The following is a 23,330-nucleotide window of genomic DNA, read 5'->3' as shown; positions in this document are numbered from 1 at the left end:
CACAGTTCAAAAGCATCAATTCTTCGGCGCTCAGCCTTCTTCACAGTCCAACTCTTACATCCATACATGACCACAGGAAAAACCATAGCCTTGACTAGATGGACCTTTGTTGGCAAAGTAATGTCTCTGCTTTTCAATATGCTATCTAGGTTGGTCATAACTTTCTTTCCAAGGAGTAAGCGTCTTTTAATTTCATGGCTGCAGTCACCATCTGCAGTGATTTTGGAGCCCAGAAAAATAAAGTCTGACACCGTTTCCACTGTTTCCCCATCTATTTCCCATGAAGTGATGGGACCAGATGCCATGATCTTCGTTTTCTGAATGTTGAGCTTTAGGCCAACGTTTTCACTCTCCACTTTCACTTTCACCAAGAGGCTTTTTAGATCCTCTTCACTTTCTGCCATAGGGGTGGTGTCATCTGCATATCTGAGGTTATTGATATTTCTCCTGGCAATCTTGATTCCAGCTTGTGTTTCTTCCAGTCTAGCGTTTCTCATGATGTACTCTGCATATAAGTTAAATAAGCAGGGTGACATATACAGCCTTGACGTACTCCTTTTCCTATTTGGAAACCAGTCTGTTGTTCCATGTCCAGTTCTAACTGTTGCTTCCTGACCTGCATACAGATTTCTCAAGAGGCAGGTCAGGTGGTCTGGTATTCCCATCTCTTTCAGAATTTTCCACACTTTATTGTGATCCACATAGTCAAAGGCTTTGGCATAGTCAATAAAGCAGAAATAGATGTTTTTCTGGAACTCTCTTGCTTTTTCCATGATCCAGCGGATGTTGGCAATTTGATCTCTGGTTCCTCTGCCTTTTCTAAAACCAGCTTGAACATCAGGAAGTTCACAGTTCACGTATTGCTGAAGCCTGGCTTGGAGAATTTTGAGCATTACTTTACTAGCGTGTGAGATGAGTGCAATTGTGCGGTAGTTTGAGCATTCTTTGGCATTGCCTTTCTTTGGGATTGGAATGAAAACTGACCTTTTCCAGTCCTGTGCCCACTGCTGAGTTTTCCAAATTTGCTGGCATATTGAGTGCAGCACTTTCACAGCATCATCTTTCAAGATTTGAAATAGCTCCACTGGAATTTCATCACCTCCACTAGCTTTGTTCGTAGTGATGCTTTCTAAGGCCCACTTGACTTCACATTCCAGGATGTCTGGCTCTAGGTCATTGATCACATCATCATGATTATCTAGGCCGTGAAGATCTTTTTTGTACAGTTCTTCTGTGTATTCTTGCCACCTCTTCTTAATATCTTCTGCTTCTGTTAGGTCCATACCATTTCTGTCCTTTATCGAGCCTATCTTTGCATGAAATGTTCCCTTGGTATCTCTAATTTTCTTGAAGAGATCTCTAGTCTTTCCCATTCTGTTATTTTCCTCTATTTCTTTGCATTGATCGCTGAAGAAGGCTTTCTTATCTCTCCTTGCTATTCTTTGGAACTCTGCATTCAGATGTTTATATCTTTCCTTTTCTCCTTTGCTTTTTGCTTCTCTTCTTTTCACAGCTATTTGTAAGGCCTCCCCAGACAGCCATTTTGCTCTTTTGCATTTCTTTTTCTTGGGGATGGTCTTGATCCCTGTCTCCTGTACAATGTCACGAACCTCCGTCTGTAGTTCATCAGGCACTCTGTCTATCAGATCTAGGCCCTTAAATCTATTTCTCAGTTCCACTGTATAATCATAAGGGATTTGATTTAGGTCATACCTGAATGGTCTAGTGGTTTTCCCTACTTTCTTCAATTTAAGTTGAATTTGGTAATAAGGAGTTCATGATCTGAGTCACAGTCAGCTCCCAGTCTTGTTTTTGTTGACTGTATAGAGCTTTTCCATCTTTGGCTGCAAAGAACATAATCAGTCTGATTTCAGTGTTGACCATCTGGTGATGTCCATGTGTAGAGTCTTCTCTTGTGTTGTTGGAAGAGGGTGTTTGCTATGACCAGTGCATTTTCTTGGCAAAACTCTATTAGCCTTTGCCCTGCTTCATTCCGTATTCCAAGGCCAAATCTGCCTGTTACTCCAGGTGTTTCTTGACTTCCTACTTTTGCATTCCAGTCCCCTATAATGAAAAGGACATCTTTTGGGGGTATTAGTTCTAAAAGGTCTTGTAGGTCTTCATAGAATCATTCAACTTCAGCTTCTTCAGCGTTACTGGTTGGGACATAGACTTGTATTACTGTGATATTGAATGGTTTGCCTTGGAAACGAACAGAGATCATTCTGTCATTTTTGAGATTGCATCCAAGTACTGCATTTTGGACTCTTTTGTTGATCATGATGGCCACTCCATTTCTTCTGAGGGATTCCTGCCTGCAGTAGTAGATATAATGGTCATCTGAGTTAAATTCACCCATTCCAGTCCATTTCAGTTCGCTGATTCCTAGAATGTCGACATTCACTCTTGCCATCTCTTGTTTGACCACTTCCGATTTGCCTTGATTCATGGACCTGACATTCCAGGTCCCTATGCAATATTGCTTTTTACAGCATCGGGCCTTGCTTCTACCACCAGTCACATCCACAGCTGGGTATTGTTTTTGCTTTGGCTCCATCCCTTCATTCTTTCTGGAGTTATTTCTCTACTGATCTCCAGTAGCATATTGGGCACCTACTGACCTGGGGAGTTCCTCTTTCAGTATCCTATCATTTTGCCTTTTCATACTGTTCATGGGGTTCTCAAGGCAAGAATACTGAAGTGGTTTGCCATTCCCTTCTCCAGCAGACCACATTCTGTCAGATCTCTCCACCATGACCCGCCCGTCTTGGGTTGCTCCACGGGCATGGCTTAGTTTCATTGGTTTAGACAAGGCTGTAGTCCTAGTGTGATTAGATTGACTAGTTTTCTGTGAGTATGGTTTCAGTGTGTCTGCCCTCTGGTGCCCTCTTGCAACACCTACCGTCTTACTTGGGTTTCTCTTACCTTGGGCGTGGGGTATCTCTTCATGGCTGCTCCAGCAAAGTGCAGCCGCTGCTCCTTATCTTGGACGATGGGTATCTCCTCACCGCCGCCCTTCCTGACCTTCAACGACAGCTTTGATGCCCAGAGTCACAGACATCAGGGTGAACTAGGATGTCTGAGTCATCCAAGGAGCAGGCACAAGACTCAAGGCAGAGAATGGAATAATCTTGTATATGACAGAGAGGGAGTCTTCCTGGGATTGGAAAAGCCTAGAGTCTAATGGGCAAGGTATGTGTACAGAGGGAGAGGTGTTTGGGTGTGGTTGTCTGGAACTGGGTGGTGAGAGAGTGAATGGAGATGATGCAATGAGAGCAGACCAATTAAAATTTTTATGAGTGTCATGGCCCTTTAGTGACCCTGGAAGCAAAGGGTTGGGCCAAGGTGGTCAAGTGTGGCTGGCTCACCTGCAGCTCAACACCACCAGCCCTCCCCAACAGGGCCACCATGCTGTATATTGATAAATATGTCCATCAGTTTGGAGAACTCATCATTTCATGCAGCAACGCTTCTTGAGTCCTTATCCTATGTTAGGCACTGTGCTTCTAACAATCTTGGTTACAAAGATGGGTAACACCCAGCTTCAATCCTCCACTAAATGTCAAAGATTTAGTCAGACTCTTTAACCCAATACAGTTGCCAAAACATGTTGTTAAAAATTATTATTGTTATTCTTTAACAGTCACAATAGCTGACATTTATTAGAGACTTTCTTGGTGCCAGGCATTGTGCTAAAACCTTGACAGCCTAGAATAATGATGACGCTTGAGTTCAAATACTAGTACTACCATTAAGTGACTGAGTGATCTTGGGCAAGTCATTTAACTTGTGCCTCAGTTTCCTCAGGCATATGATGGGGAAATTAATAGTACCTACCTCATAAGGTTATTGGAAGGAATGACTGAGTTCATACATGGAGGGTGCTTAGACAAATGCTAGGCTACAGTGAACAATCAGTAAGTTCTTTTTTTTTTTCTTATTGAATGATTTCATTTATATAAAATGTCCAAAAAAGGCACATTTATAGAGACAGACAGCAGATTAGTGGTTGCCTGGGGTGGGGAATGGAAGTGGGGATTAACGATAACTGGGCATCCCAGGGGTCTTATTGCAGAGGTGAAAATGTCCTAAAACTAATTTATCATGATGGCAGTAAGTTCTAACTAGGATCAACTTATTTGATTCCCCAAATGACCTTCAGAGATAGGTTCTATCATTATCTCCATTTTACAGATGAGGTAATTGAGTGGCAAAACTAGTCCCACATCCAGGTATGGTGGCTTTAACCACTAGACTATACTGCTGCATGAATGATGTCAGCAGCTGCCATTTAATCAGCATCCCCTGTGCTGAAGGCACATGCTGGGCACTTCCTGATGCTCACAGACACCTGGAGGTGGATATTACTGTCATTTTACAGATGAGAAAACTGAGGCTTAAGGTGACCATGGAACTCATCTAATTAGATGTGCATACTCCCCTCTGCAGCTCTGCCTCCCTGTGTTTCCTTTTTTTTTTTGAAACTGGAATCTGTTCAAGAGCCTCTTCTCTCACCGCTGTATGTATTTATATATATATATATGTTTGCTGCCAAACGCAGCTTGCGGGATCTTAGTTCCCTGACCAGAGATCAAATCCACACTCCTGGCAGTGGAAACTGCTGGACCACCAAGGAAATCCCATATTGCATTAAAAAAAATAACATCAGCATACTGACTTCAACTTCCTAAAGAAAAATCACACACAAAAAGAGACTTTGCATGCATCAAAGATATGATTATAATTTTTTGGATAGATGGTTCCTTGACATCAATTTAGTTGGCTGTTACTTTGGGAATTTCAGAGAAATCCTTGATCTTCCCTCCCTCTGGGGCTCAGGGCTGGCTGCTCCACAGCTCTCTGTCTCAGTCGTCAGGCGTTTCCTGTTCTGGCTATCCACTCCCTGTGACAAGGCCAGGCCCCTCAGCCCTGAGGTCTGTGAAGTAGCCTGGATGCCTTGCTCTGTAACAAAGGAACAGAGGGAACAGTGATGTTCTGTGACCTGAAAATTCTCCCCAAAGCCAGGTGTCACCTACTGTATGATTCCGAATATGTGAAATGCCCAGAACAGGGAAATTTATAGAGACAGAGAGTCATTTCGCAGTTGCCGAGGGCTGGAGGGGTGGGAGAATGGGAAGTGACAGCTAGCAGGCACGGAGGGCCTTTCAGAGGTGATGAAATGATCTGGGATTAGATGTGGAGATTGTTACACAACCTGTGGATATACCATACACCACTGAATTGTACACTTTAAAAGGGTGAAATTTGTGGTATGTGGATTATATCTCAGCAAAGTTGTTTACAAAAGAAAAGTCAGGCATCCTGGGGATGTGCCTGGTCTGTTCCTGCCCACAGCTGCAGGGCGTGGGGTGGGGGCAGCGAGCCTTGGGCAGACCTATGGACCCTCTGTAAAGGAGGGTCCGGGGCCTGGAGCCACAGAGGAGGGTGGTGGGAAACAGCCTGGGAGATGAGGAGGCTGTGAGCTTAGGGCTGGGCCCTCCTCTCGTCACCCCAAGCTACCCCATGTGTCCATCTTTTATATGTTGGATCCCCACTTATGATCTGGTTCTCATGTGGAGTCCTCTGCTGAAAACAGTTTCAAACATCCCTGGGTTAGAAGTCATCTAAGATTTCTTCTCACTCGCTTATATAGTGGCCTCTATAACATGCCTCACTATCTCCATTTCAATACAGTAACTCTAATCTCATTGTTTTTACTGAGCTCTTACCTCTCAAGAAGGAAATGGCCACCCACTCCAGTATTCTTGCCTGGAGAATCCCATGGACAGAGGAGCCTGGCAGGCTACAGTCTGTGGGGTCGCAAGAGTTGGACACGACTTAGCAACTAAGCACACCTCTCAAAGAGGTGAGGCTTCTGGTGGCTCAGACAGTAAAGAATCTGATGCTATGTGGGAGACCTGGGTTCAATCCCTGGGTCTGGAAGATCCCCTGGAGAACAGGATGGCAACCCGCTCCAGTGTTCTTGCCTGGAGAATTCCATGGACAGAGGAGCCTGGCGGGCTGCAGTCATGGGGTTGCAAAGAGTCAGACACGCCTGAGCAACTACCATTACCTCTCAGACGTGGACCCTTAGTCAATGTCGCTGTTTTTCTGACTGACTCCACTTAGTATGATCATCTCTAGGTCCATCCATGTTGCTGCAAATGGCATTTTTCATTTCTTTGTATGGCTGAGTGATATTCCATTATATACACACACCGCATCTTTAAAAAATATATATTTATTTACTTACTTGGCTGCACTGGGTCTTGGCTGCAGCCCACAGGATCTTCTGTCTCTGTTGCAGCATGCGGGATCTTCAGTTGTGGCATATGAGATTTAGTTCCCTGATTAGGCACAGAACCCTGCATTGGAAGCGGGGTGTCTTAGCCCCTGGACCAGGGAAGTCCCATCTTTTTTCTTTAAGTTGAAAACAATTTTTATTATCTCACAGTTTCTGTGGTTCAGGAATCTGGGTACAGCTTAGTAGTCTTATATCAACACATCTTCTTTATCTGGTCATCTGTCAATGGACATTTAGGTTGCTTCCTGTCTTGGCTATTGTCAATAGTGCTGCTATGATCACTGGCCTGATACTGTTTTAATCCCTAGCTCTTAGGCTCCATAGATCAAGCTGGGTCTTGTTCAAAAGTTGTTTCTAGCCATCCAGCAGACTTTAGTTCTCCTTTGGCTGTGCTGGGTCTTTGTTGCTGAGTAGGCTTTTCTCTAGATGTGACGTGCGGGCTTTTCATTGCGGTGGCTTCTCTTGTTGCAGAGCACAGGCTCTAGGGCATGTGGGCTTCAGTAGTTGTGGCTCATGGCCGCAGAAGTTGTGGTGCACGGGCTTAGTTGCGGCGTGGCATGGGATCTTCCCAGACCAGGAATCGAACCCGTGTCTCCTGCATTAGCAGGCTGATTCTTTACCACTGAGCCATCAGGGAAGCTCCCTCTTCACCATTATTTTACTTTACTTCCCTCCTTTTTCCCTTGGAGTATTTAGGTTTCAATTAATCATATTATTCATTTCATGGCATTTATCATAATAGGTCTGCTTCAAATCCCTCCTTTAAAAAAATTATTTACTAATTGATTTCCCCCTTTTATCTCATAACCCATTCTTATTCACCTCCTTCTACAATAGGGAAACATTTTTGATGTGTTTGATATGTAGTATGGTATTTGAATGTGTTCTTACAAAAAATATATTTTTATCTTTGTGCGATATTTTTCCAGTACATTTTTTGTATTATGTTTTATATTTTTCATCTTTAGAAGTTCCATTGGGTCTTTTTTTGTCTTCTATTTCTCTTTTATGTCCTTGTTTTCCTTTGCCTTCTACTGAGTATACTGATATTTTTAAATTGGAGTATAGTTGCTTTACACTGCTGTGTCAGTTTCTGCTGTGCATCAAAACGAATCAGCCATATGTATACACATGAGTGAAAAGCGAAAGTGTTAGTCTCTCAGTCGTGTCCGACTCTTTGCGACCCCATGAACTGTAGCCTCTGTCCATGGAATTCTCCAGGCAAGAATACTGGAGTAGGCAGCCATTCCTTTCTCTTGAGGTTCTTTTCCACCCAGGGACCAACCCAGGTTTCCCACATTGCAGGCAGATTCTTTACCATCTGAGCCACCAGGGAAGCCCGTGTCCCCCACCTTTTTAAAAAAATTTCTTCCTCATTTAGGTCACCTCAGAGCACAGAGCAGAATTCCCTGTGCTATACAGTAGGTTCTCAATAGTTATCTATTTTATACATAGTAGTGTACATATGTCAAGTCCAATCTCCCAACTCAGCCCACCCCTCCTTTCCCCTTGGTATCCATATATTTGCTCTCTATGCCTGTGTCTCTATTTCTGCTTTCAAGTAAGGTCATCTATACCATTTTTCTAGACTTACTGATAGTATTTAAAATAGCTGCTTTAAGATCCTTGTCAGCTAATTCCCTTATATCTGTCCTTTGTGGATCTAGTTTGACAGGCACTTTTTCTCATTTTGAGTCATACCTTCTTGCTTCTTTACATAAAAAAAAATAGACTATTTTTTAGAGACGTTTTAGGTTTCATTGTCATTGGAGACAAGAGAGAATTGTTTGATTTTGTGATGGCATATCTGAAAAACCAAGCAATATTACCATCTCGGTTATAAGGGACAGTTAAAGGCATGGGAGGAGGAACAGGAAATGATGTTTTTACCATGTGGAAGCTTAATGAATCCAGGGTGAAACAAAAATATGCTAAAAGTCATCACACTTAAATGCAATTAATTCTATTACTTGGGGCTCTGACTGTATTCATCAGTATAAGCCATGGAAGTGTGGCAGCAAGGCTGACCAAATGAATTTTGATAAATTGGGCTTGAACTCTGCACTGATTTCTCTTATAAAATTGGAGCCACATTTCCACATGGCGGTGCAGAGGAGAGAACTGGTGGGAAGTCTTCATGGCCAGTCCTGAAACAGAGTCCATGTTTTAACCACACCATCAGGACAGGGTCCCCAGCTGGTCAGAAGTGAAGCTGTGCTCCTTGAAGGCAGGATGGTCTTATGTCTTTGTGTAAGCATCAGAGCCACTGCCTGGTTTACCACAGGGGCTTTACATTTGTCACTGAATGAGTGCCAAATGGCTAAGTGAAGAGACATAGTAATTAATACCAGGAGTGTCGTGTGGTGTAATATACCTCAGGAACTCTATCGACCTTTCCTGACTCTGAGATCTTGTCCACTTTGTCCAAGCATTGCTGTGTGAATGTGCATGGAGGTGCGTGCACAAGCACACGCACACCCCACAGTGGTTTTTCTTTTATGAGGGATTCAGCTCCCAAATTATCAATGAAAATCTCAGGTACAAAGTTACCTGAGACTCACATCAAATTGTGAGTCATCAGGACTGACAGTCTGCAGAAGTGAGGCTAAAGAAAACTCATTTCAACACAAATTTAATGAGCATCTACTCTGGCCAGCACTGTGCTGGGGATGAAGAAATGCAAGAAAAGTATTTGATCTGAGCCCTACTCTAGGGCAATTTGTAATCTAGCTGACAAGATAGGACAAGTATATGAGATCACAGAGAGCTTCATGCAGTGATCAGATGTGTGGCATTGGTGGCTGGAATTAAGTGAAAGCACAGGGAGGAGGATGAGTGGGCATGGAGTAATCGGTGAAGACTTCACAAAGGAAAACACATTGAGGACAACACGTTGCTGGGATGTGTAGTGAAGTTGCAATGGTTAGTGAAGTTGTCGTGAAGGCTTGTGGTTAACACTGGGAGGCTCTGAGATCAGAGATACAGGGGTTTAAATCTTGCCATGGCTTTTTTCTTGCTGCCATGTGATCTCAACCACTCTAAACTTCAGGTTTTTCCTCTTCAAAGGTGGAATAATCACAAGGTTGTGGAGGGGATTAAGTGAGATTATGCCTGGGCAGTGCTTGGCACCATTCCTGGCACCTAAAAGGATGATGATGCCATCAACTGGCAAGGAAGCTAGCCAAGAATGGAAGACAAGCTCAGTTGGGGATGTGCTTAGTGACAGCAAGGTCTCCATGTAGGCTCAAGTTTCAAATTTAGGAGTCATTGGCACAGAGTGAGAGATGAAGCCACAACAGAAGCCCTTTGCTGGGGGACAGAGAAAGCAGGACAGAGAGGGAAAAACCCCGTGAAACATGTACGTGCATGACTGTGCAGGTCTGAACACTGCTTCCTTTGCGTGACACTGAAGCTGAAGACTTGCCTCCTCCCAGAGTAGAGAACCATTCTTGTCCCTCTGTTGCCTCACTGTGACAGCTATTGTCCCCTATCCCAGTCCTCTCATGAGGCATGATGAGGAAATGGTGAGAATGGATCAGTGCAGACCCATTACCACTCAAAGCTTATGCTCTGTGGAAAGTCAAGCTTGGTATCCACAGCACAGCACACAGCCTTCAGTTGGAAATTGTCAAAATGGACAGAAGAGTTGAGACATTCATTCACTCTTCCAGCAAAGATGCACCCACGTTTCTGCAGAACAGGCCTGCCTTGTATTGTTAATGGTTATATAATGATAAAGATGACTATCACACAATCCCTGCCCTCAGGAGGAGACTCATAAACAAATCATTAAATGCCATATACCATGTGTAGTAGAGAACTCAGAGTGCCATGACACCACTGACCTGTGCTTGGGTAGGAAAGTGCCTATCTGGCCATGTCTAGCAGCAGCTGACACCACCACTGACACTTCATGAATTTAGCAGTCAGGGTGAAGAACAGAGGCTTGCTCCCTGCTCCCTCTGACCACCCCTCTTTGGCATGTGCTCTTATTACCATTAAGTGTTATCCACCCTCCTGACTGTAATCTTAGCATTAATGTGCCCACGGTAATGCTCTTGAGTCACGCTCTTGCCTCATATGCTCTTGCCTCACTGCTGTCTCATGTTCCTTCAGTGGCAGCTTTTCCCACCTTCATTCTAGTCTCTAGGGTGGTCCTGTGTCACCTCCACCTACAATTCACTGTCAGCTGTGCTCACTCCCCACCCTTGTTCCTTGGCCCTGTGCAGACCTGCCACTCCAGGCAAGTGCATGGCTCTCCTTTGGGCTTCTCTCCTCCCCTTCCTGGGCTGCATCCAGGAATGTATCCCCCCACCCCAGCCTGGAGAGGCTTTGTGCCAAAGAAGGACCCTAAACTAAAATCTGCAAACAATTAAATGCTTATTATAAATAAGTATCTAAACTGAAAATTCTAAACATTTTTAAATGATAGTGGTATTTTTGAAGAACTATTAGAAATATCTATATTTTTTGACTCAGTCATTTTACCTCTTGGAATCTGTCTCAAGGGGGAAAAACAGAAATTGATCTACAGAGATGTCCATCACAGCATTAATTACAATAGGGGAAAAATTAGAAACCAAGCAAATGTCTAAAAATAACCTCTGCTAAAGTTTAAAAAAGTATATGAACCAATAACAATACAGTGGGTTCATGTATTTTTTTTAACTTTAATGCTGTGATGGACATCTCTGTAGATCAATTTCTGTTTTCCCACCTTGAGACAGATTCTAAGAGGTATAGCAATACCAGTCTTCCCTGGTGGCTCAGATGGTAAAGAATTCGCCTGCAATGCAGGAGCCACGGGAGACCTGGGTTCGATCACTGGGTTGGGAAGATCTGGAGAAGGGAATGGCAACCCACTCCGGTATTCTTGCCTGTAGAATTCCATGGACAGAGAAGCCTGGCAGGCCACAGTTCATGAGGTCTCAAAGAGTCAGACATGACTGAGTGACTCACTTCACTTCATAACAATACCAACAAAATGGGAGAGGGAGATTGAAATGCTTTTCTTTATAGAAGAATGCCAGCTAATACACATGGAAAAAATGATACTGTTAGAATATAACCATTTTGGTACCACCATGGAGAAGAGAATGGCTACCCACTCCAGTATTCTTGCCTGGAGAAAACCATGGACAGAGGAGCCTGGTGGGCTACAGTCCATGGGGTCGCAAAGAGTTGGACACAACTGATTGTGTGTTGGACACATAATCAAGGTTGAGCATAGCATTAATTCAGGCAAAGATTATCAGGAATGCTAAAATTACTTGGTGAAAGATTTTTAGGGAGCAATATATTTCATGCTAGTTATTTAATGACAAGAAAAATCATAAAGACAGCATTCTACCTTCTTTTAAGAATTTCTCCATTAGGCATAGAGTCTCACTTTTCTAGCCTTTGTTACAGCCTCCTTGACTTCCTGGCTGTATCTATAAATACTTTCCATAATGAGCTTCCAAGACAGTACAACCACACAGAAGGGGAAATCCAAGCAGCAGAGCCCTTTGCCTAAGAATCTGATGGTCTTAATCTTTACCCCAGGAGGGAAAAAATTTCAGCTATTTGGTTTGAAGATAGAGATTTATGGCCAGGAGGGAAGTGAGACAAGTCAGGCTACTGAGTTTTGCCAAGGGACCTGCCTCTGCCACCTTGCTGGCTAGGGCAGGGAAACCCAAAACTTGCTAGACCCTCTGTTGGCCCTAGGAGAGCTTGTTTGAGAAAGCAGACAAGCTCTCACCTTTGTGCGGAGCCTTAGGGAGAGGAGCTCAGGAAGGTGGGGAGGGAGGTCGGACGGGTCACCAACCTGGTGCCCCAGACAGCTCCTGCCTGCCAAGTGTATGATTTCCCTGAGTCGAGAGCGCTAAGCCCAGGAATCCATGGTCCACAGGAGATTTCTGCCCTTTCTACAGTGATGAGGTGTCTGGGGATCCCCACCCGAGTGATCACCAACTTCAACTCTGGCCACGACACAGACGGAAACCTGATCATTGATGAGTATTATGACAACACAGGCAGGATTTTGGAGAATAAGAAGAAGGACAGTGTCTGGTGAGAGACATCTCTTCCTGGGGCAAACTGCATGAGCCTGCTACCCTCCCATGCAGCCCCCGCCCCCCCATTTAACCAGCCCTGAGCCTTGGTATCCCCATCCCTAAGGCTGAGAAGCAGCTAAACACAAATACAACCATCTTCTGAGTTTAATATATCACATCACAGGAGCTCTCTGCCCTGAGGGAGTTTTCCTCTTTTTCACCTCCTTCATTTAATACTCAACCTGTGGCTCTGATCACAGATGGCCTGAAGTCTCACCTCTGGACACAAAGGTGAGGCGTGACTGCCTCTGTGAGTGGACAGCAGACACAAGAAAGGGCTACGAGAGTCTTTTGAGAGAGAGTGAAGGGTTTCCATTGGCTCTGGAACCTTCACTCTTTACAAAGAGAGGAAAGCTCCTTTCTGGGCAAGCTAAGGCTCACAGGAGGAAGGGTGGTCACCTGCCTCCCACAGAGGTGCACAGGCCTGCAGCACCCTGACTTTCTATCTAGCTGTCCATCACTCATCGTCCCCTGCCTTACTCCAGAAAGAACTCGAGCACCACCGACTCTCCCTCAGCTTCACCTGACACCCACTCCTCTGGCTTCTGCCTCAGGAATTTCCACGTCTGGAATGAATGCTGGATGGCACGGAACGACCTCCCACCTGGATTCGGAGGCTGGCAGGTGCTGGACGCTACACCTCAGGAGACAAGCAATGGTGAGACTCTCAGGAGGACAGGCAGAGCCCAGCGCCACAGAAACAGCCCCCACCCCCACTCAGCCCTGCAGCCACAGCCCACCGAGGCCCCTCTGTTCCCTGTCAGGCCTCTACTGCTGCGGCCCTGCCTCCGTCAGAGCCATCAAAGAAGGAGAGGTGGATCTGAACTACGACACAGCCTTCGCCTTTTCCATGGTGAATGCTGACTGTATGGCCTGGCTGGTCTTTGGAGGGAAGGAGCAGAAACTTCACCAGGACACCAGTACTGTTGGTAATTTTATTAGCACCAAGAGCATCCAGAGTGATGAGCGGGATGACATCACGGAAAACTACAAGTATAGAGAAGGTATGACCAAGCCAGGCCCCTGCAGAATCCAAGTCCTGTAGGCACCTTCCCCAAGACCCCAGGGAACCTCTCTGCCAGCTGGGACAGTCCTCTGCAGTAGGGGATCCGGAACCCAGGCCCACTGTCTCCTCAGCCCTTCAGGTTTAAGGGCCTAGTTGGAGTCCCCATTGCCTCGCTTTCTCATGTCCCTCCCCACCCCACTCCACACAGGCAGTGAGCACCCTCCGCAAGATATTCACTTGCATTGCAGGGCCATCGACAGCCATCATATAGCTATAGTATATGATCTCCTTGCCCCTGCCTTCCTGGCCCCTGCCTTCCTGAAAGATCAACCTGAAGAGGGCAGGAGATTGAGTAAACTCTTTCCTACTAATTAATTTTATTAATTTCATATAATTTATTGTTTATTCGTTTTATTGGGTATTTGGAGGACAGGCCAGACCACAGCTAGCACCGCAGCTGATCTAAGGCCAAATGTTCACTCCCACACCCACACCGTGCAGAGGATGGTTCTGAGAAATGGGATCCCTGGCAGGGTCTTCTGACCCAAGCCAGTGGGGCAAGGGGCATCTATGTCAGTCAGCTGTGGACTGATTCCTGGAAACTAAGACCAACCACCAGTTTCGACTACTAGGGAGCCAAGCAAAAATATTCAGTCTAAGAGGGCCAGAAGCAGGGAGAGGGGCAGGATTTGAGCAAGAGTGAATCAGGACTGTGTGGGCTGGTGGCGGGAGCACCTGAGATTCCTGGAAGTGCCGTAAAGTGCGTGTTTGTGTTTGTCTATGTGGGCCTTTAGGGCCAACACAGAGAAAGCCCAGAGTCCAAGCCTAAGAGACAGCATTGAACACATCCAGGGTACTGGCAATCCATCCCTCCACCTCAATTCTCTCTGTGGCTATCTTCACTGGGGATCACTTGGAAGACAAGTGGTTTATCAGTGAGGAGATTTAAAAGCTACAGGAGGGAAGGAGAATGAGCAAGTGAGATGAGGAAGGGGAGCAAGCCGATACTGGGAGCCTTGTCAGGCCTGTTAGCACTGTGGGTGGGTGGCTGGGGCTCAGTCTGCTGGGGTCCCTGCCAGTGGGGTGGCTGAGAAAATGTAGGATGAAGAATGCTGTGGTCTCACTGTGGCCAAATCATTTGTTGTTAATCTGAAATTCAAATTAAACTGCCCTGTATTTTTATTTGCTAAATTTGGCAATCCTATCAGAGATTTAGTATAAAGTGTAGAACAATACTGCAGATTTATCCCACTCAGGAGGCAAGGAGCCTAGGCTATTTATCCACCAACTCTTTTTGGTCAGGGGTTGAGGGCTGCTCTTGGGGGCATAAATTTCCTAGCGCTTTCAGTCTGCTCCATGTATGAGGTGAGTCAGTTCTGGTGGCAGAGAAAGCCTCAGACGGAGAGTCTCAGGTGGTGGAATTTGAAATGAGGGCACTGGTGCTGTGCTCTGCCCTCCCAGGTTCTCTGCAGGAGAGGCAGGTGTTTCTGAAGGCTCTTCAGAAGCTGAAGGCTGGAAGGTCCCCAGGCTCCCTCCGAACAGAATCGCAACCTAGGTCCGTGCCACTGAGTGACAGTCCGCGGAGCCTGGCTACTCCTTCTCTCCAGCCCAGTGATGTTGTCCAGGTCTCCCTGAAATTCCAGCTGCTCGATTCGCCAGACATGGGCCAGGACATAAGGTTTGTCCTGCTGGCCCTCAACATGTCGCCCCAGTTCAAGGACCTCAGAGTGAACCTGAGTGCCCAGTCTCTGCTGCATGACGGCAGCCCCCTGCTCCCATTCTGGCAGGACACAGCCTTCATCACACTCTCTCCTGAAGAAGGTATGGGCTCTGGGTATGGGCATGAACACAGAGTAGCTTATGGAAATGCCATAAGGGGGTCAAGCCAGCCAAGGGTTTGAGGGCAGATCCCTGTGAGAACTGTCTTTCTAGTGTCTCCTCCGGCACATAGTCCTCCTCCTTCCTTCCTTCCCTCTTCCTCCCTCTCCTCTACTCCTGTTTCTTTCCTTTAACCTCCTCCTTCTCCTCAATCCTTCCTTTACTACCTCAAGGAATATGGGCCGGGTTAGTGATGAAAGCCTGAGATTTGAAGTCCTCCAGACCTCGGAGGAGGCAATGGCACCCCACTCCAGTACTCTTGCCTGCAAATTCCCATGGACAGAGGAGCCTGGTAGGCTGTAGTCCATGGCGTCTCGAAGAGTCGGACACGACTGAGAGACTTCACTTTCACGCACTGGAGAAGGAAATGGCAACCCACTCCAGTGTTCTTGCCTGAAGAATCCCAGGGATGGGGGAGCCTGGTGGGCTGCTGTCTATGGGGTTGCACAGAGTCGGACACGACTGAAGTGACTTAGCAGCAGCAGCAGCAAACCTTGGTTAGAGCCTCAGTGCACCCACATACTAGTAGAATAACCCTGGGCAAGCCATTTCACCTCTCAGCCCCTCCAACAGAAAATTGAGTACCTGCTTCACTGGGGGCTCAGTAAGGTCGGCCTCTCCTCTGCATAGTAGGGTCCCAGATCCACCCAGGCCCAGCTGATTTCTCTAGCGAGTCTCACCTCATCCTGTGTTCTCTCCCTAGCAAAGACCTATCCCTGCAAAATCACCTATTCCCAGTACAGCCAGTACCTGTCCACAGACAAGCTGATCCGCATCAGTGCCCTGGGTGAAGAGAAGAACAGTCCTGAAAAGATCCTGGTGAAGAAGATCATCACCTTAGCCTATCCCAGCATCGTGATTAATGTAGGCAAGAGCCCTGCATGTGGCCTGGGGGCTCCTTGGGACTGACTGAGGGTGGGGGATAGAGACCGCTGAGAGCTTGCTCAGGAGAGCAGCCCCTCCTTCCCCCTGCCTCTTCTGGTGCCTCCAGGAACCTCCCCACCAGGAGCAGGTTTATCAGAAAACACTGGATGAGGTCTCCATCCTCTTGTACCCTGAGAGGTCTTATGGGTGCATCTTGAGCAACTGCCATGGGGAGGTTGGGGAAAGACCCCTCTGTTGTGTCTCCTCCCGCTGTTGGCCTTCCCCAGGGTCAACATGAGGAAACTTGGGCGCAAATGGGAGGATCCTGAGTGGGGGAAGAGCGCTGCCTGAACAAAGGTCAGCTCAGGTTTGATGTGCTATTTCCTGGCTGTGGATCCTTAGACAAGCCCTGGGCTTCTGCATCTTGAACTGTCAATGACGGGCTTAGACTAGATGGCCTCCAAGGACTCCTCTTTCTCTGACATTCTGGTGGGGAGACTTCACAGGGCTCTTCCTGCCAGTGCTGTTTCCCCAAGGCCAAGCAGCCCCCTAGATCCTGCCAAGTGAGCCTGGGGTGCCCCCTGGTGGGGTGCATCTGGCAAGCCCAGCCACTGGAATCTATTTTAGGGAGGGTTTCCAAAGGTGCCTCCAAGTTTCCTGAGGCTACTTCCTTCTCTCTAAGCCCTGAATGATCCACTGGTCTTGACTCACACTGGTGTGAAAAGAAACTGAGCCAACTAAGATAAAAGGGTGAGAAGGGATGGAGTTAGACTGTGAAAAGAAAGAACAAAAACTGTCCCCAGATGATCCTACCCACTCAAATTATCCCTGAGAATCCTTTGGAGCTCTTGTTTATTTCACATTTCAATGAAATCCTTGCAGCAGAGGAAATATTACTGAAGACTCCCAAGTCATCAGATCTTTCCATACGATGGGTTGAGTAGAAATATTTTACACAAATGTCCATACATGTGTAAGTGAAGTAAAAGTTTCACATAACAATATCTTGCATGATAAACACTGATATTATATTCTATTTCATTTTAAAAAATTAATTTAATTATTTTAATTGGAGGCTAATTATTTTACAATATTGTGGTGGTTTTTGCCATACATCAACATGAATCAGCCACAGGTGCAAAACTGTCCCCCATCCCGAACCCTCCTCCTCCCTCTCTCCCCATACTATCCCTCTGGGTTGTCCCAGAGCACTGGCTTTGAGTGCCCTGCTTCATGCATCCAACTTGCACTGGTCGTCTAGTTTACATATGGTGATATGCATGTTTCAATGCTATCCTCTCAAATTATCCCACCCTCACCCTCTCCCACATAGCCCAAAACTCTGTTCTTTACATCTGTGTCTCTTTCGCTGTCTTGTATATAGGGTCATGGTTATTGTCTAAATTCTTTCTCTCTCTCTCTCTCTCTCTATGTATGTATGTATATATATATATACACACACACACACACACACATTAATATACTGAACTGGTGTTTCTCTTTCTGACTTACTTCACTCTGTATAATAGGCTCCAATTTCATCCACCTCATTAGAATTGCTGGGATGTGGGTCATTGAAGATCTTGCTGTGATTTATGTCAGAGTGTTCTGCCTATGTTTCCCTCTAAGAGTATAGTTTCTGGTCTTACATTTAGATCTTTAATCCATTTTGAGTTTATCTTTGTGTATGGTGTTAAAAAGTGTTCTAGTTTCATTTTTTTACAGGTGGTTGACCAGTTTTCCCAGCACCACTTGTTAAAGAGATTATCTTTTCTCCATTGTATATTTTTGCCCCCTTTGCCAAAGATAAGGTGTCCATAGTTGCATGGATTTATCTCTGGGCTATTTTGTTCCATTGATTTTTATTTCTGTCTTTGTGCCAGTACCATACTGTATTGATGACTGTAGCTTTGCAATATAGTCTGAAGTCAGGAAAGTTGATTCCTCCAGTTCCATTCTTCTTTCTGGCTATTCGAGGTTTTTTGTGTTTCCATACAAATGGTGAAATTATTTGTCCTAGTTCTGTGAAAAATACCACTGGTAGCTTAATAGGGATTGCATTGAATCTATAGATTGCTTTGGGTAGTATACTCATTTTCATTATATTGATTCTTCCAATCAATGAACATGATATATTTCTCCATCTATTTGTGTCATCTTTGATTTCTTTCATAAGTGTTTTATAGTTTTCTATATATAGGTCTTTTGTTTCTTTAGGTAAATTTATTCCTAAGTATTTCATTCTTTTTGTTGCAATGGTGAATGGGATTGTTTCCTTAATTTCTTTCTGTTTTTTCATTGTTAGTGTATAGGAATGCAAGGGATTTCTGTGTATTAATTTTATATCCTGCAACTTTACTATATTCATTGATTAGCTCCAGTAATTTTCTGGTGGAATCTTTAGGGTTTTCTATGTAGAGGATCATGTCATCTGCAAACCGTGAGAGTTTTACTTCTTCTTTTCCAATCTGGATTCCTTTTATTTATTTTCCTTCTCTGATTGCTGTGGCTAAGACTTCCAAAACTATGTTGAATAGTAGTGGTCAGAGTGGGCACCCTTGTCTTGTTTCTGATTTTAGAGGAAATGCTTTCAATGTTTTGCCATTGAGGAAAATGTTTGCTGTGGGTTTGTCATATATGGCTTTTATTATGTTGCAGTATGTTCCTTCTACGCCTGCTTTCTGGAGGGTTTTTATCATAAAAGGGTGTTGAATTTTGTCAAAGCCTTTCTCTGCACCTATTGAGATAATCATATGGTTTTTATCTTTCAATTTGTTATTATGGTGTATCACATTGATTTGCATATATTGAAGAATCCTTGCATCTCTGGGATAAAGCCCACTTGGTCATGATGTATGATCTTTTTAATATGTTGTTGGATTCTGTTTGCTAGAATTTTGTTGAGGATTTTTGCATCTATGTTTGTCAGTGATATTGGCCTATAGTTTTCTTTTTTGGTGGCATCTTTGTCTGGTTTTGATATTAGGGTGATGTTGGCCTCTTAGAATGAGTTTGGGAGTTTGCCTTCCTCTGCTATTTTCTGGAAGAGGTTGAGTAGGATAGGTGTTAGCTCTTCTCTAAATTTTTGGTAGAATTCACCTGTGAAGCCATCTGGTTGTGGGCTTTTGTTTGTTGGCATATTTTTTATTACAGTTTCGATTTCCGTGCTTGTGATGGGTCTGTTAAGATTTTCTATTTCTTCCTGGTTCAGTTTTTGAAGGTCATACTTTCATAAGAATTTGTCCATTTCTTCCAAGTTGCCCATTTTATTGGCATATAATTGCTCATAGTAGTCTCTTATGATCTTTTGTATTTCTGTTGTGATTTCTCCAGTTTCATTTCTAATTTTATTGATTTGATTCTTCTCCCTTTTTTACTTGATGAGTCTGGCTAACAGTTTGTCTATTATATTTATCGTCTCAAAGAACTAGCTTTTAGTTTTGTTGATTTTGTTATAGTCTCCTTTGTTTCTTTTTAATTTATTTCTGTTCTGATTTTTATTTCTTTCCTTTTACTAACTTTGGGGTTCTTCTGTTCTTCTTTTTTTAGTTGCTTAAGTGTAAAGTTAGGTTGTTTATTTGATGCTTCTCTTGTTTCTTGAGGTAGGCTTGTATGGCTATGAACCTCCCTCTTAGCACTGCTTTTACTGAATATCATAAGTTTTGGATTGTTGTATTTTCATTTTCATTTGTTTCTATGCATATTTTGATTTTCTTTTTGATTTCTTCCATGATCTGTTGGTTATTCAGAAGCGTTTGTTTAGCCTCCATATGTTTGTGTTTTTAGTAATTTTTTTCCTGTGGTTGACATGTAATCTTACCACATTGTGATCAGAAAAGATGCTTGAAATGATTTCAATTTTTAAAAATTTACCAAGGCTAGATTTAGGGCCCAGGATGTGATCTATCCTGGAGAATGTTCTGTGTGCACTTAATAAAAAGGTGAAATCTATTGTTTTGGGGTGAAATTCCCTGTAGATATAAATTAGGTCTAACTGGTTCATTGTATCATTTAAAGCTTGTGTTTCCTTGCTAATTTTCTGTTTGGTTGATCTATTCATAGGAGTGGGGTATTAAAGTCCCCCACTATAATTGTGTTACTGTTAATTTCCCCTTTCATACTTGTTAGCATTTGCCTTATGTATTGAGATGCTCCTAGGTTGGGTACATATTTAATTGTTATATCTTCTTCTTGGATTGATCCTTTGATCATTATGTAGTGTCCTTCTTTGTCTCTTATCACAGTCTTTATTTCAAAGTCTATTTTATCTGATATGAGTACTGCTACTCCTGCTTTCTTTTGGTCTCTATTTGCATGAAATATCTTTTTCCAGCCCCTCACTTTCAGTCTGTATGTGTCCCTAGGTTTGAGGTGGGTCTCTTGTAGACAGCATATATAGGGGTCTTGTTTTTGTATCCATTCGGCCAGTCTTTATCTTTTGGTTGGAGCATTTAACCCATTTACATTTAAGGTAATTATTGATAAATATGATCCCATTACCATTTACTTTGTTGTTTTGGATTCATTTTTATAAACCTTTTCTGTGTTTCCTATCTAGAGATCTTTTAGCCTTTGTTCAAGAGCTGGTTTGGTAGTGCTGATCTATTTCATTTTTTTAAAAATGTTAATGACAATCCATTAAGTTGTCCATACTTGGAAAAACACAGGCCATGGAAATTTAGTTCTTTAGGTAGCAGATCTAGGGAATAGTGCCCTCCATAAATGTCTGATGAATTGGGGGATGAGACTAATTCTCCTCTCTGGATTTCCTTGTTCAGGTTTTAGGAGCAGCCATTGTGAACCAGCCGCTCTCTATACAGGTGGTATTTTCAAACCCCCTCTCGGAGCAGGTTGAAGACTGTGTGCTGACTGTGGAAGGAAGCGGTCTCTTCAGGAGACAGCAGAGAGTCCTGTGAGTCCTGGCAGTGCTCACTCTCCTTCCCATCTTATCCTCGGGGTGGAACTGTCCTTTGTTCTAGACATAGGGGAAGGGGAAGTCTGGCTTCTGAGTAGAAAGGGGCTCTGAGGTTATCATAATCCCATGGTTTTCTGACAGTCTGTTTTCTCTGCTGCAGCATTGGAGTCCTCAAACCCCATCACAGAGCCAGTCTCACTCTGGAGACTATCCCCTTCAAGAGTGGCCAAAGGCAAATCCAAGCGAATCTGAGGAGCAACAAATTTAAGGACATCAAGGGTTACACGAATGTCTATATTGGGTTATAAATTCTGGGACAAGAAGCTGGATGTGTAGATGTTAGGCTTTAGGCAAAGAGCAAGTTCAAATGCAAGCTGTGCCATTTCCCACACAAACAGAGGCTTCTCTTGGCTCTGACGTGAGCAGCAGAGGAGAAAATGGCAATGGATAGCCCCCTGGGCCATTTGCTTTGCTCCCCGGGGACTCTGCTCAGGGCCCAGGGATTCCACGGTGTCCTATCCAGAACTGTGAGACTGGCCGTGCAGTCCAGAATTGCAGACTTGATTTAATGACCCCCAGATGTCCAGAAAAGAAGAAGACTGGCTGAGCAGCTGTCCCTTTGTCATTGCAATGGCTACTTCCTTAGTACCAATAAACTTCAGCTCTCATTCTCATCTTTGTGTCCAGACACCCATTACTTCCCCGACAGCAGCTCCACCTGTCCCCTGGATGCTGGGAGTGAGTGTCCTCCTGTGTTACTACTTGAGCCCACTCACTCATTCAAAAAACATTTACCAAGGAGTTTGGGATGGACGTGTACCCACTGCTATATTTAAAATGGATAACTAACAAGGTCCTACACGGAACTCTGCTCAGTGTTCTGTGGCAGCCTAGATGCGAGGGGAGTTTGGGGGGAGAATGGATACAGGTACATGTATGGCTGAATTGCTTCACTGTTCACCTGAAACTATTACAACACTGTTAATTGGCTATACCCTAATACAAAATAAAGAGTTCAAAAACAAAAAGAGAGAGAATAAAGAAACATTCACTGAGTGGTTGGTATGTGCCAGGCACTGTTCTAAGTGTAGAAGTGCATGCATGCTCAGTCGCTCTGTTGTGTCCTACTCTTTGTGACTCTATGGACTGTAGAGGATGAGGCAGTAAATAAAGCAAAGTCCCTGCCCCCTGAAGCTTCCATCGTGGGGGTGGGGAGACAGACAATCAATATATCAATAAAAAAAGAAGGCACATACAGATGGTCTATCATTCATGACTGAGTTAGGAAAACAAAAACCTTTGTAGATGTCTCTGCTGCTGCTGCGACTTGGTTGCTTCAGTTGTGCCCAACTCTGTGTGACCCTATGACTGCAGCCTGCCAGGCTCCTCTTTTCATGGGGATTCTCTCGGCAAGAGTACTAGGGTGGGTTGCCATGCCCTCCTCCAGGGGATCTTCCCCACCAGGGATCAAACCCGGGTCTCCTGCATTACAGGCAGATTCTTTATCACGTAGATGTCTCTAAGTGCTACTATCTTTACATCTTAGAAAAAAGTCTGGGAGATCTCTCACTTGGGCATCCTTTGAATCCCTTCCCAAATCACATCTAAGAAGTCCCTCAATCTTAACTGTCCCAACCCCTTGGCTAAAAGTCCACTGGTGCATTGTGGTACTGAATGGCCGAGTTCTGGAGAGAAAGCTGGCTAAATAACACAGTAAGGTAGATTTTAGGTAGGGAGTGAAGTATCTCAGACTTTTCTATTGGTTGCTGCTGGCGTTTATGGTCCTACTGAGCACAAAGCAACTGCGATCATTGTTTCCCTTGGCTCACGCCAGCTTTCTCACAGCAATGCAGGAAGTTCTGTGTGGAGAAAGGCATGATGCACCGGCCCTCTAGGCACTGGCTACGTGACTGAGGCAGCTGCTTAGGGCATATATTAAATGCACGCATTAAATCAAAAAGTTAAATACTTTTATTATATATGAACAAAAGGGTAAGTGCGGTTAATCAGAGGGAGAGGAAGGGGTGTGGTGGGAATTGCAGAGTAGGTTGATAATCCTCTTAAAGAGAGGGCTGAGAATCAGGAGGATTCTGGCAGCATGGAGCTGGAGGTAGCCTATAATTATTTCATTCTACAATTATAATCTGACAGTCATGAAAAATGGTTTAAGGAAAACATCATGGAGGGGGGCATCCTATAGAGGCAGTGACCCCTGAAGGACTTGGAGTGTTTCTGCTACTGCACTCTCAGACTCTTTCACAAACCCTG

General features: G+C 44.5%; 1 protein-coding gene across 2 annotated transcripts in view; it reads left to right on the top strand.

Moving 5' to 3' along the window:
- Nucleotides 1-21,736, top strand: part of TGM5 (transglutaminase 5) — a 34,364-nt gene extending 12,628 nt beyond the window's left edge. The window contains exons 7-13 of one of the 2 annotated variants that reach the window (XM_005222197.5): nt 12,217-12,355; nt 12,954-13,057; nt 13,164-13,403; nt 14,867-15,226; nt 15,987-16,147; nt 20,926-21,059; nt 21,223-21,736. In XM_005222197.5, the coding sequence (XP_005222254.2) occupies nt 12,217-12,355; nt 12,954-13,057; nt 13,164-13,403; nt 14,867-15,226; nt 15,987-16,147; nt 20,926-21,059; nt 21,223-21,370 (1,286 nt within the window). In that variant the 3' untranslated portion in view covers nt 21,371-21,736. The remainder of the gene's footprint in view (nt 1-12,216; nt 12,356-12,953; nt 13,058-13,163; nt 13,404-14,866; nt 15,227-15,986; nt 16,148-20,925; nt 21,060-21,222) is intronic. The other variant, NM_001102009.1, reaches the window with a different exon arrangement.
- The last annotated feature ends 1,594 nt before the right edge of the window (nt 21,737-23,330 follow it).

Source organism: Bos taurus, chromosome 21 (genome assembly GCF_002263795.3).
Source record: "Bos taurus isolate L1 Dominette 01449 registration number 42190680 breed Hereford chromosome 21, ARS-UCD2.0, whole genome shotgun sequence".
NCBI classification, from domain to species: domain Eukaryota; kingdom Metazoa; phylum Chordata; class Mammalia; order Artiodactyla; family Bovidae; genus Bos; species Bos taurus.
The sequence above is the reverse complement of the archived record's forward strand: the minus strand, read 5'-3'. Positions and strand labels throughout refer to the sequence as shown.